This window comes from Medicago truncatula, chromosome 5 (assembly GCF_003473485.1).
Source record: "Medicago truncatula cultivar Jemalong A17 chromosome 5, MtrunA17r5.0-ANR, whole genome shotgun sequence".
Classification (NCBI taxonomy): domain Eukaryota; kingdom Viridiplantae; phylum Streptophyta; class Magnoliopsida; order Fabales; family Fabaceae; genus Medicago; species Medicago truncatula.
In genome coordinates this window covers 34,836,006-34,853,685 of record NC_053046.1, presented here as the reverse complement: position 1 = coordinate 34,853,685, position 17,680 = coordinate 34,836,006, and the positions used below count along the sequence as shown (strand labels likewise).

Below are 17,680 nucleotides of genomic sequence, written 5' to 3'. Positions count from 1 at the left end.
ATTCACAATAAATAGAGTTTCACAGCAACATGGTTCAATTAGAGTTACAAAGAATCATCTCAGACCTAATCTCTAAGAGATTTAGCTACTCATAATCGAGTTTACAAATAGCATAATCAATAATGGAATCAAAACATACATGAACTGATAGAAGGTTGAAGAAATCGCCCTCCTAGCCGTCTTGTAGTCTCAAAATCACACTTTGCTCTTCTCAATTCGTAACCCTTGTTTTCAGAATAGTCTTCAGCTTAAATAGGCAACAACTGCTCCTAAAATTGTGGCACGATTTAAGTAAATCGTGACACGTTTCTTCTTGTGTAACAAACCACCCAAATTAGGGTTTTCATAATCGTGTCACTTTTTTGCCATCGTGACACGTTTTCACCAATGTCGAATGCATTTTTCTTGAAAGCTCCAAATCGTGACACGTTTTTCAGTAATCGTGACACGATCCCCTTTTTCACTTTCTTTAGTTTTTTCTTGCTTTTCTTGCTGCTTAAACTTACTTGTGAACTTCAATTTATAATAAAAATACATAATTCAGACTGTCATCAAGTGGCTGAATGAATGAGTGACTGACTGGATGAATAAATGAATGAATAAGTGAATGATGAATGAATACTTGAATGAATGAGTGACTTTGAATGAATGAGTGACTGAATGAATGAATCAATGAATGGTTGACATACATGGCCATGCATCATGGTGGAGGTGGTCACCACCACCAATAGTGGACATCTATGGAAATAACCATGATGGTGGAGGAGGCTCAGATCGAGGGGCTAAAGGTGGAGGCGGTGGGAAATGATATAGGATATTATTTTTCTAAGTGTGCTAATCAATACTCTCTTAATATGTCGAAATTTTGTAATGTGCATTATTCATATAACTTGTTTGACCATACATTTTAACTAATATAAGAATATAAATATTGACATGTAAGATGTTTGATTTGTCTTGATAAAATATTTTCAAAATATTAAATTTTTATAATTTTTTACTTTAGATAATTAAAGATATTAATAATCAAAGTTGTACATTGATTTATATGAAGTGATTGACTGCGACATGTATTTTGATCCAGATGGAGTATAATTTTCACCATTTTAGTGGTTTGACATCTCTTTTTATGTTTAGTTTTTTATGGTCACACCTAGTCGAATTGTTTGTGGCTTAAATGCATCTATACTATATATATAAAAAAAAAAACTACCACTTTCAGCACTTTTGAGTTGGATTTTTCTTTCCAAAAATATCCTCTATTTTTTATACAAATAACACAAGTAACAAATAAATAAGAATAAATTTAAATATCAAAACAAATGTAACCAACATGATATGAATATCTATTTTTTTTTGTTTTTTTTTCCTTTATCATTTGAAAAGTGTAACAAACTAGATGAGTATATTTATACTTACTTTTTCATCATTCAAATTATACCGTTAAACAACTTTTTCTATAATAAAATTGTTGTTGGTGTAAAAAAAAAAATTTAGACTATATTTTTTTTGTTATATTTGGTGTTATATATTGAAATAGATAATCATGTTTAATTTAGTATGTCGTATCTAGAAAGCAACAAACATTTATATTTTTAGTTTTAATCAAAATCAAATTTTCATAAAAAAAATATAGTTCATAATTTTTAAATTTTAGGGCAGTAAAAAGAGCGGAAAGACTGGACACGTGAGTGCTGTCTTTTTGATAGTACTTATAATGAAATACATCAAATATATAAGATACATAAATTAATGAAAATTGTTATGACGAAATTAGGTCTTTATTTTCATTTTAATTTTACTTTTTTTCCGACTAAAAAACCCATATGCAAGCAGCTTTTCTTTTTTATTTATGCTGTGTCAATCCTCCGTCATACATCTTATTTCTGATGAATTGTACATTTTTGAATTTGTTATTATATTGAAAAACACTACTAAAATTTTGTAAAATAGTTCTTTTTACTAGAAGAATTAGAAGGATATAATTCAATAAATAAGTAGAAAAAGAATATGTTATGGCCATGATAGTACTAGTATGACAAAATTGATATAGTTGAATAAACAAGGAAGAGGTGGTTGCTTAATTATTCTCAATCCTCACCAACTTAGAAATGAGAATGTTCCTAGAACTTTTAAATATTGCTACCAATTATAAGTAACTTTCTCGTATATATGTGCGCGCGCGTGCGTGCATGCGTGTTGCTTATTAAAAAAAAGTAGACATGAGTTGGTAGGTTGGTGGATGGTTTGGTATTTAATACTACTAGTCCACTACTGATCATACATATGAAATCTGAAACATTTCTTAAATTATCAAAACATTGCTTTTTGAAATTCACCCTAAACTATTCAATAAGTAACTTATCAAAACACTTTTGACAATTACCAAAAAACTAAGCAGATTGGAACGAATATTTCAAAATTTGTCAACCTATTTAAAAATAAAAATAAAAGATAGATTAATCTGAAGTTTATTATACTTTCCAAAGCATTAACACCAAAAGATGTCAATTTTCTCAATGTAACATGGTTTCTTCCCACGGATCAAGTCAACAACCTCAAGAGAAGTAAGTATGTCAAGGACAACTCCAATGAAAGCACAGATGCTCTAGTGTACATTTAATAAATGTCTATGGTGGTTTCTTTCAACTAATGAGTTTTGTTGTAATGTTTCCACACAAGATGTTTGATGTAAAGTACACATAAGAGTAAAATGATGGCATATTAAACTCAGATCCATTACCACTACGAATGGTTTTACTTTTGCATGAAAATTGAGTAGAAGCATATGTTATTAAATTATAAATAAGGAATCTAGTTTCAGATTAAATAGCATAAGAAAAGTCCATGCATTTCTAGTATGATCATCTATAATAGTTAAAAAATATTGAAATCATTTGTTATAAACAGATTTTAGAGGACATCATATGTCAAAACGTACGATACAAGATCAAAGGGGTGTGGAGAAATACAATGACTAAAAGGAAATGACAGACAAGAATAAGAAACTAAAAAAAATTCATAAGATATCTTCCATCACCAGGCTGAAAAAATATGTGGAAACTGCAAAATAAAATAAAAAAACAAAGAAATTAATAATCTATAAGCAAAATAAAAAAATAAAATAAAAAAAGTTGAAAGATTTCACCCATCTTACATTACGGCCCAGCTGAGCCTCAATCCGCTGAAGCTCGATTTCGATGGGGGGTAGAGGAGGAGGTGGTGGGGTAGGAGCAGTTGTGGGGGGAAATAGACTTTTGATGACTTTTTGGACTGCCCAAAAGAGAAACATCAAAAATCCAATCGCACCTACAACTGCAAAAATGATGGGGAAAACAACTCCCTGGTGGTGGTCATGGTGTGTGCCCCGCAGAAAGAAATGCGAGTGGTGTTTCAGTACAATGGGCGGCAGGGAGGGAGAGGATCTTGGAGGGTACTCCCTCCACCAAACAAGAGACGAGGTTCAGTAAACAGTACTGAGTCGAATGATTTACCAACAAAATTGAGAAGAAAAAAAAAAGCTGGTAAAAACAATCATACACGTTGAAGTCATCCATGCCCATTGGAAAGTGATAGTAGCGGTGCCTCGGCACGACAACGGGTGGCAGGGAAGGAGATCTCGGAGATCCAGAATCATAAGGTGGGAGGTCTCTGTACCAAACAAAAATTAAGCTCAATCATAATCAAACAAGGGTAAAAATGGATTCTAGCAACGATTGTTGTGAATATTTAAGAGTAAGTTTTAGGGTTTTAGAGAGAAGATAATTGTTGAACTAATTGAGTGATTCTCAGTCCAAGCTTAAATACAACTAAAATAGTTAAATGATAGAAAGAACTTACTCCATAGGGATCCGGCGGAGGGAAAAATAATAAAACGACAACGAAAACAACAGGTGGTGGTAGTAGTCGTGAGGAGCAATTGCGTTTCTTTAAGAATCAGTTTCAATCTCTGCCAAGATCTTCAACTATCTTCTATCGAGTTGGAATCCCTCAAACCAGAAACAATAGTTCATAAAGAGCTTACTAAAATGATTTTTACCACACATGATATGTGTGTGCGTTCGTGCAAGTGCGTGCATGCGTGTGTTGTTTATATAAAAAAAAACAGTAGACATGAGTTGGTAGGTTGGTGGATGGTTTGGTATTTAATACTACTAGTCCACTACTAATCATACATATGAAATTTGAAACATTTCTTAAATTAAGTGCTCCAACAAACATTAGTAATATTTTCTTCTCTTCATTTCATTTCACTTCTCTTTCTCTTTCTCACAGACACTAACCATTCTCTTCTTAGTCTCTGCAAATCAAATCAACACACACACACACACACTCACTGATTCTTCACTCCCTCACAAAATGTGTCGTATTCTCTTCTTCCTCCGCCGACTCTACTGAGCTGTTTTCCCAGCGCGCCTCCACCGATCCCCATAGAGGTTATGCTCAGGAAGATTAAGGAGAAGCTCCGCAGAAATGTAAGATTCTCTTCTTTCTTTGAAAATAATAAAAATAAAAAAAATCTGGTAAAAACAACCATACCCGTTGAAGTCATCCATGCCCATTGGAAAGGGATAGTAGTGGTGCCTCGGCACGACAACAGGTGGCAGGGAAGGAGAGGATCTCGGAGATCCAGAATCATAAGGTGGGAGGTCTCTGTACCAAACAAAAATTAAGCTCAATCATAATCAAACAAGGGTAAAAATGGATTCTAGCAACGATTGTTATGAATATTTAAGAGTAAGTTTTAGGGTTTTAGAGAGAAGATAATTGTTGAAATAATTGAGTGATTCTCAGTCCAAGCTTAAATACAACTAAAATAGTTAAATGATATAAAGAACTTACTCCATAGGGACAGGTGGTGGTAGTAGTCGTGAGGAGCAATTGCGTTTCTTTAAGAACCAATTTCAATCTCTGCCAAGATCTTCAACTCTCTTCTATCGAGTTGGAATCCCTCAAACTAGAAACAATAGTTCATAAAGAGCTTACTAAAATAATTTTTACCACACATGATATGTGTGTGCGTGCGCGCAAGTGCGTGCATGCGTGTGTTGCTTATAAAAATACTACGTATCACCCATATATATACACTCACATTTTATTTAAGGAATTTTGGACCACATTTTTGTTTAAGGAATTTTGTTTAGTTTCCTCAAACTTTTGGACCACATTTTATTTAAAACTTTTGATTCCCATTTTATGAAAATACTACGTATCACCCATATATATACACTCACCTTATATTTTATATGAATTATCTATTTTTTTTGGCAAATTGCATGAACTATCTATTTCATCCTTGTATATAAATTTAAACACTTCATTTTTTTTCTCCCACATTTTTTCCAAGTTTAAACAGAAGACTTTAAACATAAGATATAAGCAGAAAAACAAAATTTATTTGCCTCGAGTACACAAATTTGTTACCTTGATTGAGCAACCAATCAAGTCTACTCGATCGGGGTGGGAGAGGGAGGACCAAAATCCTCCCTTTCCTCCTGAGAATGATAAGAGAAAGTGGTTTTGTTTTTCTTCACCACTATTTCACTATACTTGCGCGTCCAAGTTCCAACCAAAACAGGCATTTATAAGAAAAATGGTTTTGTTTTTCTTGACCTTTCATAATCATAATCTGGTTGCTTGCTTGCTAACAATGCTGTGTTTCTGTAAATGGAACTAAAGAGAAGAAGAATACTACGTATTTTTGTTCTTTGTGCATATATACACAAAACTATGAATGAATATAAGGTTTCTTTTTTGTTCTATTTGACTTTTTAAAACACTTTATCCCTAATTAATATTACTCCTATTAATGCTACTCCTAGTATTGCAGCAATTAATTCTTCTTCTTTATATTTTTCAACAACCAAACGCGGTTTTCTATTATAATCATAATAATAATCATACACAAAAAGACAAAAAAAATTATCACTCACAAATTAGATGTTACTCCCTCCGTCTTTAAATATAAGCAAAATTAATTTTATAAGTTCATTCGTTTAATGATGTATGTGGTCTATATTATGAACTACATACATCATTAAATGAATGAACCTAAAAAATTATTTTTTGTTTATATTTAAAAACGGAGGAAGTACATGTTAAATCTCACATGTTAATTTTTTAAGAGATAAATGTCATTTATTTTCTATGCCAAAAATAAAATAAAATGTCAACTATATTTATTTATTTATTTTGAAAAAAAAAATGTCACCTATATTTATCATCAAAGCAATCAGTGTATTAATATCATACTGTTTTTACTATATGATATGATGGTAACTTGAATAATTGGTTTTCTACCACACCAAGTAGTACGAGTTGGCACTATAGGATAGGATGATTAATTTTTCCCTTAAAAAAGATGATTAATTTGTAGGAATTTTAAGTGGTTAATTATTCATTTTAAATATTATTATACTGTTTTTAGCTCATTTGCTATGGGATAATGCACAATATGTGCAGGGGTCGGAGTTTGAACCTCGGACACCCCCTTATTCATCTTTAAGGTGAATTTCTCTAGCCACTAGGCTACTTGACCAAAAAAAAGTATTATTATATTTATTAATTATTTTATATCTTGACTTAGTCATATTACACTATGCACGTTTCTTTTCCTAACGTTACATTACCTAGTCAATTCTATTTACTAGGTAAAAACGGTTTTGAAGATTGCAACGTGTGATATTAAATTAAGGGGTTATATATATGTATATAGGAAAATATAGTGAGGATGAAAATAGATGGTAGAAGCATTGTATATAAACTATGTCTAATTTTCTTTCTTTCTTACAACAAACTCCATTGATAAGATTAACACTAAGTTCCCTTGAGCATCCAAGAAGTTGTTCCTGATATTTTTCTAATTCACGTGCGATGCTAGCAAGATGTGACTGCTGTATCATGGAGAGTACTAGCTATGAGACCAACCACATCAGGTGATCCATCCATGGTGCCTAAATACTCTTAAACTCATTGTATTTTGCATGCCTCAGTCAATAATTCAATAAGTTTCTTTTCTCTGGTTAATTTTATTCAGATTCAATTTATTTGTATAAATATTTATTTTTGATTTAATATTTAATGATAATTCTATGTCCTATTTTTTCCAACATAATTTCCCTTGAAAAAAAGATGACTAATTTTCGCAAATAAACAAGGACACCACCCAAAAAAGGAATAATCTTTCGTGAAAAAATTCGGATATCTCTAAAAAATATATTTATATATGAAAAATATATAAATATATTTTGAGAGTGAGAAAAAGAGATCCAAAGTTGGAGAGTGTACTTTTTAAGTCATTATCACTTCATTTCATTCTCTTTCAAATCACATAAATGCAACAAACTTAACCTATACCCCACACAGTGAAAAAAATCACATAAATGTTTTCCTATTCTTTTTCATGATTCATCCATTGGTGTTGGTGGTATCTAACCTCGAAAAGTTGAAGACTTTTTATGGGCATGTTCATTTTTTTACAGCCATGTGTAATTGGGTACATTTTACCAGTTGTCGAAAAATTTATTTTTGTAATATATAAAAAAATTATATTTTAATTGCATCAATATATCATACTATTACAATAACAATTTGGAAGAAAAAATACACACGTCCTCTATCTTCTCAAATCGGTGTTGTGTCTTTAAAAAATTTCTTGTAGTCCAACTTGGTACCAACAAAAAGTCATATATTTTAATTAGAGGACAAATTAGTTCCTGAGGAGCAATTGCGTTTCTTTAAGAATCAATTTCAATCTCTGCCAAGATCTTCAACTCTCTTCTATCGAGTTGGAATCCCTCAAACCAGAAACAATACGTGGTGTTCATAAAGAGCTTACTAAAATGATTTTTACCACACATGATATGTGTGTGCGTGCGCGCAAGTGCGTGCATGCGTGTTTTGTTTATAAAAAAAAAAAAGGTAGACATGAGTTGGTAGGTTTGTGGATGGTTTGATATTTAATACTACTAGTCTACTACTATGATGTATGATAAATTTATCATCAAAAGGTAGCATAACCAATTGATGTTGCGTTAAAAAAGACATGAAAGGTGTGGAGCGGTGGCGGATGTAGAGTACGACAAAGACGACATTGTAATGAGCTTGGTTATATCATATCAATCTATGTCAAAGACCCTTTTGGTTATATCTCCTTATTCCCCTGTCAAAGACATCTTAAATTTGTTTAAGTTTTACGGAATGGAAAAACTAACTTTGTTAGACCTTAATCCACAAAGCTTCCAGTTTTATTCAGTTTCGATTTCATAATCCACATTATATAAAGCAAAGTTTTTGTCCAACAACAAGTAAAAACAATCATGCATGCATGGACAATCTCAATCATTTTATCCAACAAGTATAAAACTTCAATTTCATTATTTTATATTGCTTAATCTCAATCATACAAAGAAAACAAATTTTATTCTACTTAGTGGAACCTAGAAACTAGGAACTTATTAACTCAACCCAAATAAATAGCAACATTAAAATAAATCCCAACAATTCCTCCCCTAAACTGATTCATGCATGCATTCAATTTAATTTGGCAGCACCTCAGAAACTCTAAGTTGATCTCTTGATTTATGGAATACATCAAGTGTCAACAACGGTTTGGTCACAATATCAGCTACTCGATTGCTTGTGTTACAATGATAACATCAACTTTCCAAAGATAATTGCTCAATCTACTTCCCCAAAAATGTGGCAATTTATGAGAAGAGGGTTGTTAATTGTATAACCGCACATATAACAACCAAACTTATACCGTATAATATTCCACATCAATTGAGTTTGCTCAAAAAATACAAAAAATGGAAAATTGTATAACAAAGTAGAATACATTTTCGGTTGTCAAAAAAAATGTTCATAAATCAATTCTCTTATGAGAAGCACGCTTTTATAGTCTATTTTTGAGTATATAAGAGGTGCATTGAGAGACCATTTCTCAAAATTATTTATATATATTTTGTGATTATGAGTTTAAACTTTCTTGGACTTTTCTATAAAAAAAACTTTATTGGAAAATGTACATTGATTAAAGTACGCAATTTACATAATGAAAATCGCCTATACTTAACTAAAAGTTAAAGTCATTAGTTTTTTTATCATCTAAAAAAAAACTAAGATTTAAGATATAATTAGTTACAATAATTTGTTACGCTAGATAGTTAAGTTACACTAGTTAGTTGCTCATTGGCTATATAAGCGGTTTTTAAGAGCTTAAATTAGATTACCAAAGAGCTTCGATTTTCGAGCACAAAGGTTCCAAAAAATAAGGCTAAGTCAACAAATTAGTAAGTCCAAAAAGGAGCTAAAAGGAGAAAGATAGATACAAATTAAGTAATTGCTTTCAAGAATAATTTTGGATTAAGCCACTAAGAATGGTAATTAAAAGAGAAAGTAGCGTAGTTCACTTTCAACCACTAAAACGTTGAAGCTTAATTTTGCCAAGCATCTTAAATAAAGAGTGTTCCTTATGCTTGAAAATTGAATTGTTTCTTTCACTCCAAATTACTTAAACACAAGATAACCAAAAGAGATGCCGAGTTGACCACTGATGTTTAAAAAATCCTTCTAATTGACCGAATTGATGTAACTGATCGGTAATGATAGCTGGACTCACATAAACCACATCTAGCCATTTCAAAACCATATGCCATATTGTATCTCTTCACGTAAATTACAACTTTCTAATGAGTAATATATCTTTCTATAGTTTTCTCTTATATATTAGTTCTATCAAGACTTGTAATAAAAAAAAACTCTAAGAAGAGACTGCATTTCTTGTGAAACTCATCTATTTGCTTCTTTAAACTTGGACCACATTTTATTTAAGGAATTTTGGACCACATTTTTGTTTAGTTTCCTCAAACTTTTGATTCCCATTTTATGAAAATACTACGTATCACCCATATATATACACTCACCTTATATTTTATATGAATTATCTATTTTTTTTTTGGCAAATTGCATGAACTAGTACAACGTATGGCTCCACTGTTCAGTTAGTGGCTGAATCTTTGGTTGGTGGTGGAGACGTCAAATTCTTAGTGGAGAGCAAGGGTGATTTGTTGTTAGTGGATGTTTATGATTGTACACGTATCGGCTTCCCTGGTCACAATCCTGTAAGGATTCATTTGTTTAAGCTTAATGAGAAGGAGACGGAGTGGGTGAAGTTAAAGAGTTTAGGAGATATTGTTTTGTTCTTAGGGGCTGACTGTTCCTTTTCTGCATCTGCTTCTGATTTGTCCGTTGCCAAAGGTAATTGTGTCCTCTTTTTTGAAAAATGTCTTCCCATCATTTCAACACTTCGGATTTGTCCATCGCCCAAGGCATTTGACTAGTACAACTACAGGATGTATCTTGGACTTGGATAAACATCAGCCTTCACCTTTGTCCGATTATCCGGAATATTTCAACTTGTTCCCGCAGCCTCCAGAGTGGATCGTCAAAAGCTGCATTCGTAACTGAGTATGTTAACCTGCATTTGATATAGCTTTATTGTGCTTGGTTTATGTTGTTAGATTGGAATAAAATTTTCCACTTGTAGTACTTATTGTGCATTGTGCAAGACTTCAAGTTTCTAAACTAGCCGCAACAATCAATGTTGATGGGCTTGATTTTATTATTCCTTTTGGAGATTAGCTATATGTTTACTAAAAAGCTAGTAGTTCTTAATTACATGTTCACATGTAATGATGCTAGAAAATGATTGAGTTGCCGGATAAACGTTCTAATGGATTATTCAACACTCCTTTGTAAGAAAGTTGTGATTATTCAGTGTTTGTTATGTTATTTTCAAGCTCACCACTTGCATTATTATGGTGCTGTAAAGTTGAAACTTATTCATCAGTTACACTTATATCTCAACTAAGTTTACTGAATCTTGATCCTGGCTGGTGAATTTACAGTTTCAATATATTATATTTAATTGTCTACAATCTTTCTATCAAATGACTTTAAAATGCGTGACTTGCTCTATACCTATGTACTAAAAGGCCGTTTTCTTAACTCTTCCCAATTTTAAAAGGGTCATTATAAACTTGGATTAGACGTACCGCTCCATCGTTTACCAAACTTTACGTTTTTATAATTAAGAGAGATAATTTTTGGGATATAATTTACCCTCTCCCAGTTTTGGAATCCTATTCTCTTCAGGATGTGTTGTCTTCAAGGGCTCTATGCGTTTGACTTCCCAACATGTTACATAATTATGACGACAAACTCTTAGTTTCTTGCTTGCTTTGTTGGAATAGGCAATTTGAAAATGCTGTTCTAAATAACTTATTTTCGACTGACTACGTCCTCTTTGTTTCTAGTTTACTTAGGATCAGGTTTTGATAGTTCATCCTTCATATGTAGCTTTTGGAGGTTTTCTTCATTGTGCATTGTTAGGGACTTTAGTATTATTTCAAGTCCCCCTTGGAATAGCATGAGATGCTCTAGATATGTCATTTAATACCCAAGAAACTTTATGATGCAAGTACGCTAATTTCTGAGTTACACATATACATCATGAGGTCTCAGTTTGATTAGATACGCATAACTTACCATGGTACTAAGAAGATGCTTCCCCACATTTGAAAAATATTATTTACTTGCAATCTCTGCAGGAACATCAATCTGGCCAAATAACGTTGCTGAAGTAGTTCTTAGGAGTCTTATATAGCCATACAATCATTCTATGGCTCCTTACAACAACAATTTTCTACTGGGATGGGTTGCTATATTTTTATGACTATAGGTTAAGAAATTTTCCAAATAATCTAATTACCAAAACATTTTGAGTATACAAATCTACAAAGTTGAGTCAGATGGAAATGTTTTACAATGACCATATAATATATTAGTCTTCACAATAATTTGCCTAATGCTCCACCTTGTTTTTTGCTACTTTTGATAGTGTGATCAGGTTTAACACATATCCAACCTCCTATTCTCTCACTCTTATAATATTTCTGCTTTGCTTTGCTTCTTCGTCCTACTTTTCATCTGCTGATCTATGCCATTTGCATTCTCCCAGCCCAAAGAACTATGTTTAGTACCATAATCAAAAGGAACAGATCTGCAATTATAAAAGAATAGTACCAGTTTAAAAGTAATCAATATATCCATTCAAGTCGTGTACGTAAATATTCAAAATTGTCTGAAATATATATATATATTCTCTTGCTGTATCAATATTTTGAAAGCGTCTATGACTTTACAAATTATTGATCGGTTTGATCTCTGTTGGTGTCAGTCAGGTAATAAAGATAAGAGCAATGTTAGTAAGACTGTGAGTTAGGAGCAATTCTGATATCTGCTTTAACTTGCCTTTTGGCATAAAGCTTAAGTTAACATTAGTAGTGCATCCTGCCACAAAGACTACAATGTCCATACTTGTAACAAGAATCCAGGTGTAAGTGCATCTGTGAGCATGTAATACGAAGATGGAAAACTATTGAATTTGTACGGAGATTTCTACAAATGGGCTTTTGATTTGATGCTCTGACTTCGAGGGGAAGCTGGAGTCAGTGATAGTTGTTTTAAAGGTATTAAAAGAAGGTAGGTCTTTAATACCTTTAAAATAAGGGAAACTCATTGAACTACATATAAATAAGGGATTGACAAGTATTGCATACGAATACTGTAAGGATCGTAGGTCTTTGTCATAGTTCATTCATTAGAACCTAGGTCTCTACAGGCTTATATTACATACCTGAAACATGGAATGCACATACTAGTTTACCTACAAAAGAATACTGTGTTTTTGCTTGGATAATCGTCAGATTTCGCATTTGTCTGATTTACCGGATTATTCTAAGTTGTTCTGTCCACCTCTAGAACGAGCTGGGTTGGGTATTGACAACAACACAGTATTAATCTTGGACATCAACAAAGTATTAATCTTGGACTGAAAGGTTCGTAATTTGAAACTGTTGAATTGTGCTGGAAATAACCAACACTTATTGGTTAGTACTGTTTTATATGTATATAAGCTCTACAAAACACCAAACGATATTATTGTTACTATTTTTGTGTTAATGTACACATTTGCTTTGTTTCTGTTGCTAGATTGGATAAATTTTTCAACAGGAACTTGTAGAAAAAGAAATGTTGAAATGTTCTTGCAACGTCTCTAACTTTTTGTATAAATTGAAATTGTCTTATCTAACTTCTTCATAAGCAGCTGTAACTTATGAGAGTTTTTTCTTTAGGAACTAAATGCTTAACTCACTCGGGAAGTTCTTATAAGATAGAAACTAACCTACTGAGCCATACAACATATAAGTAATGGATTTTTTTTTATGGAAATCCAAATGTTGGTAAATTATTAGATTTGTAAGATGTTAGTTGAGAGTGGGAGTTTTACACTAGCTCCTTTATCTCACTCCCCCAATCACTAAGTCATCTTTATGACTCGCTTTTAATTAAGGGATTGACAAGTATTGCATAAGAATTACTGTAAGGACCATAGGTCTTATTCATAGTTCATTCATTAGAACCTAGAAGGAATTTACATACACAAATTATGAAATGACCTAGAAAAGCATTCCAAAATGTACCTTTACATTGATTTGTTTTGCTCCTAGTGAAATGAGTTTGATTTATTCTAAATAAGAATGAACTATCTTGCATTGGTGTCTGAATTCTGATTGCAAACATGTTCATATATTTTAAGGTGCAAGAGTTAGTGGAAAAGTTACAGAGAGCACACCTAGAATGCTATTATTACAAAGAAATAACTCAGCTAACTTTTGAACTTTTAATGAAAGTAGGTTTTCAAAATAGTATGATTAAAAAATGATAGGGTGGATGAAAAAAGTACTCGTAATAAGCCTCTCATAGTGGTAAGTATTTATTCCTAAGACCTAAATAAACAAAATGAAAAGAAAATAAATCGAATTGCTGCATTGCTACTATTACATTACAGAAGTAATGCACAACTAACAACATCTTCCGTCTCTCTAGAACAAATGTCCAGCATCACTTGATCAGTCGAAGAAAGTATCTGTGTGCGATTCTGCAGAGTGTGCGCCAATCCTACAATATCCCAGTATTCTGCCATAGTTTTGCAGTGAAATAATAAGTGCCAATCGTCATCTACTTGATCCTCACACACTGCACAGTTTAGTGGACCCTGTACTCGACGCTCATGCAGCCTACGTCTAGTTGGAAGGCATCGTCTGCAAATCCTCCAGGCAAGGTTCCTGGTTTTTGGTGGTACACGAGTATGCCACAGACTGCTCCAGTCCCCGGTGACATGATTCTTACCCTCCACTGCTAATCTCATACCAAAATTGCACCCCGACCTAACAGTATAGACTCCACTCATGTCCGCAAGCCACATCAAAGCATCATCTTATAAAGGATGAATAAATGTTATATTGGTATTATAAAAGAGACAAATAATTTGAGACAAAGAAAAATAGTAAAGGAAACACCTATTTTGAGACGGAGGGAGTAAATTAATTTCCTTAATCATTAAGTCAAAACTCTTTTCTTTTTTTAAACATTGATTAATTAGGCATAAGGTGTAACGCCCTAGTTGTCATATTTAATTATTTGATTTATGTGGAGTCTATATATATATATATATATATATATATATATATATATATATATATATATATATATATATATATATATATGATTTTTGGTGATTTATGTGGTGTGTTTATTTTATTATATAGTTTATTTTAATAATAATTAGAATAAGTGTGAAATAATAATTATTTTGGTGTTTGGGGAGTTAATATAATTTAATAAAATTAAAGGGAGTTAAATGAAAATAAAGGGAGTTAAGTAAGAGGGAAGTTAGGAAAATAGATGTCAGAAGCTTTTTACGTGAAACTGTCAAGTTGGGAGAAAAGGGAGAGAAAGCAAGTAGAACCCAGGAATCAAATTGCTGTGCATTTCTTTCTGCAATTCTAAGGTAAGGGTGAGGTTTACTTCAATAGTATAGTTATTGATTTCTGATTTTGAGTTTAACAGGTTTTGGTGGAAATTGGAGATTTTGGGTTTTATGTTGGAATGATGATTTTTGGAGTTGTGAGTGTGAATTTGATGTTAGAAATAGGTTCTAAGTGCATACAGAAAGCTAATTTACATCTGTAAACCAATTTGGGGAGTGAATGGAAGAAAAATGGGATTTTTGGGGAAAACCAGTTTTCTGCCCGTACAGAAGTTCATCGCTCGCCTCGCGAGCATCCATGTTTCGCCTCGCGAGTGAGCAACTTCATCGCTCCCCTCGCGAGCAGATCAACTCACCATGGCGAGCAAGCCTGGACAAAACTTGATTTTTGAAAAGTTGTTATAAGATGTTTTGGGGATGGTTTAAGGTACCTAGATGATTTTAATGATGACTGGAACAAGTTTTAGGTTAAAAAGATGAATAGGGAGCTTAGAATTGAGGTTTGAGTGAGAAAATGTCATTTTTCCCGAGAGCACCTAATTTTCACTCGCCTCGAGTTCGCCTTGAACTCGCCATGGCGAGCAAGTGGTTTTGTGAACTCGTCATAGCGAGCAGATGTGCTCGCGAGGCGAGCTGTGCATTGTTGAGTGTTGTTTTGCTTGCATGAATGGTAGTGATTGAGTGTTGTTGTTTAAGCATAGTTATATTTAATTATGCATAACTCTGGATGGTTGGTACCACATGCATATTTGCATATTTGAGGAGTCTAAGGTGTTGTCTTAGCGGTGTTGTCATGTCCATTGCATGAGTCTTATTTGTTGGTTGCAGATGCCACTTGATGTTGTTGATGTTGTTGATGAATATATGTAAATATTTATATACATATGGTGATGTGTGGATATTGATGATGGTTGTTGTTGCTTGTGAATTATTATGTTTATATTTGCAAGATGGTGTATTTGATGTTTAGGGTGTTAGATTCAATTGAAGATTTTGATATCTATATTTATTGTTGTGAATCTCACCCCTTCTGCTTGAAAATGTTGTCTTTCCTATGGGTAACTTGCATGTGATCCTGAGTAGTCGGTGGTGGCTCAATGTCGTGTCTAGGGCTCTGATACGTGGGATGGGAATTACTATTTATATTATTGTTGTTTTTCCTTCCTATGTATCAATTTTTGGAACTTGATGATGTGGCCCTTTGATGGTTGATATTGTTGTTAGGCTTTATGCCAAGATATTATTTGGAGGATTTTAACCGTTGTTGTGGTTATTTGAAATGCAAACTTTCCGCTGCATAATGTTTTAGGTTATGAATGATGTCGATTTAAATAGTTTTATTTTCTATTTAAGGAATTTTGAATTTGCAATGTAGCATGCCCGTTTGGTGCTTAACTCTGATGAATAATTGTTATTTAATTACTTTTGGGTAACCGGGTGTTACATAAGGTCATTTATTTATTTTTTAATTTTGGTATCTAAAGTAACTTATTTTTAATGAAAGGCTAATTTCTGATTCTTTTTCGGAAATTAATTTCACCATGAAGTAGACATAGGAACTGTTTGAACAAAAAGTAATCCGTTTGTTTATCGTGGATGAACTTATAGCTAATAAATTATAATGAATAAACTAATTGATTGAATTTGTAGTGTTTGATAAAATTAATATTTAAACAAACTTATAATTGTTTAATTAATAATTTATGATAGTAGATGTAAAATTGAGGGGGCAAATGATAATAAGCTATAAGTTTTAACAGTTGAGATCATTAATATGATACGGATTGTCCAAGTTAACAGCTGTGATTATACACAGACAGAAAGACTCTAAAAAAAACTAACATAAATAAACTCCAACAATTCAATTCTCATTATTATCAAGCAAGAGAGAAGAAGCTCCTCTCATCTCTATCTTTGAGCTGTGCATTAGTTTAATGTTGGCCTTTAGCCTTTTGTTGGAGTAGGGGATTAGCTAAATGTGCTTCGACTGTTTGGGTTGAGAAAACATATACTGTTTTTATTTACTGTTTTCACTTTTAACTGCAAAGCTATCCCTTATTTTTACTGTCTATTGTTTTCACTATTACAAATCTTTGAAAACAAGAAACATAGTAAAAATAAAGGGCAATTTTTTCAATTTATAAAGTGAAAAAAAATGAAAATAGATAAAGTTTTCTTAAACCAAACTGACCCTAAAAGATCTAGTAGCGTGATTTACAAACCGATGCAGACAACAGAGGGCCAAATTAGCCCTTACATTAGTTATACTACAACTATATTATTAAACAGCGGCTATAGCATAGTGTAATTTGAACAAGTCAATATTATTCCGCGATACTATATTTAATACAAAATGTTGTCAAATAATAGCGATGCTATAGCACTGTTGCGTAGCAGAATTTGAACCAACCGCTATTTTCTGAGTTATCAATTTCCTTGCACTCAAAGAAAGCCACGGGGGAAAGTAAATTCAGCAGACGAGATCTGTGGATCAAGAAATGAAAATCATAAAATGAAAACAAATGAAAGAGTAAAATTGAAAAAATAATATTTGAATAGTGCGTGCTCACTTTTTTTAACAGTTCCATGAGATTAGGATCATCAAAAGGCAAGTAACCTGCAACCAATACAAATAGGTTCACTCCACATGACCACAACTCTGTAGTTGCTCTATCATTGCCTCTATCATTAAGGACCGGTATATATGTAAGAAATCGGAGACTTTAAAGTATGCATCTAATAGCAATGAAATTTATGTTAAGAGTTTATATTTTTTTATTATAT

The 17,680-nt window shown here is 32.5% G+C and overlaps 1 protein-coding gene across 1 annotated transcript; it reads left to right on the top strand.

The window, feature by feature from the left end:
• The first annotated feature begins 740 nt into the window (after positions 1 to 740).
• LOC120580684 (F-box protein At2g17036-like) lies at positions 741 to 10,470 on the top strand. Its single transcript, XM_039834742.1, has 3 exons — positions 741 to 788; positions 10,005 to 10,260; positions 10,355 to 10,470. The coding sequence occupies exons 1-3, from the start codon at positions 741 to 743 to the stop codon at positions 10,468 to 10,470; spliced, it is 420 nt and encodes a 139-aa protein (XP_039690676.1).
• The last annotated feature ends 7,210 nt before the right edge of the window (positions 10,471 to 17,680 follow it).

Coding starts and splice junctions, on each gene's coding strand:
- LOC120580684 (XM_039834742.1), top strand. CDS start 741: ATGGAAATAACCATGATGGTGGAGGAGGCTCAGATCGAGGGGCTAAAG. Junction 789..10,004: donor CTCAGATCGAGGGGCTAAAG/GTGGAGGCGGTG, acceptor TCCACTGTTCAG/TTAGTGGCTGAATCTTTGGT. Junction 10,261..10,354: donor TGATTTGTCCGTTGCCAAAG/GTAATTGTGTCC, acceptor GTACAACTACAG/GATGTATCTTGGACTTGGAT.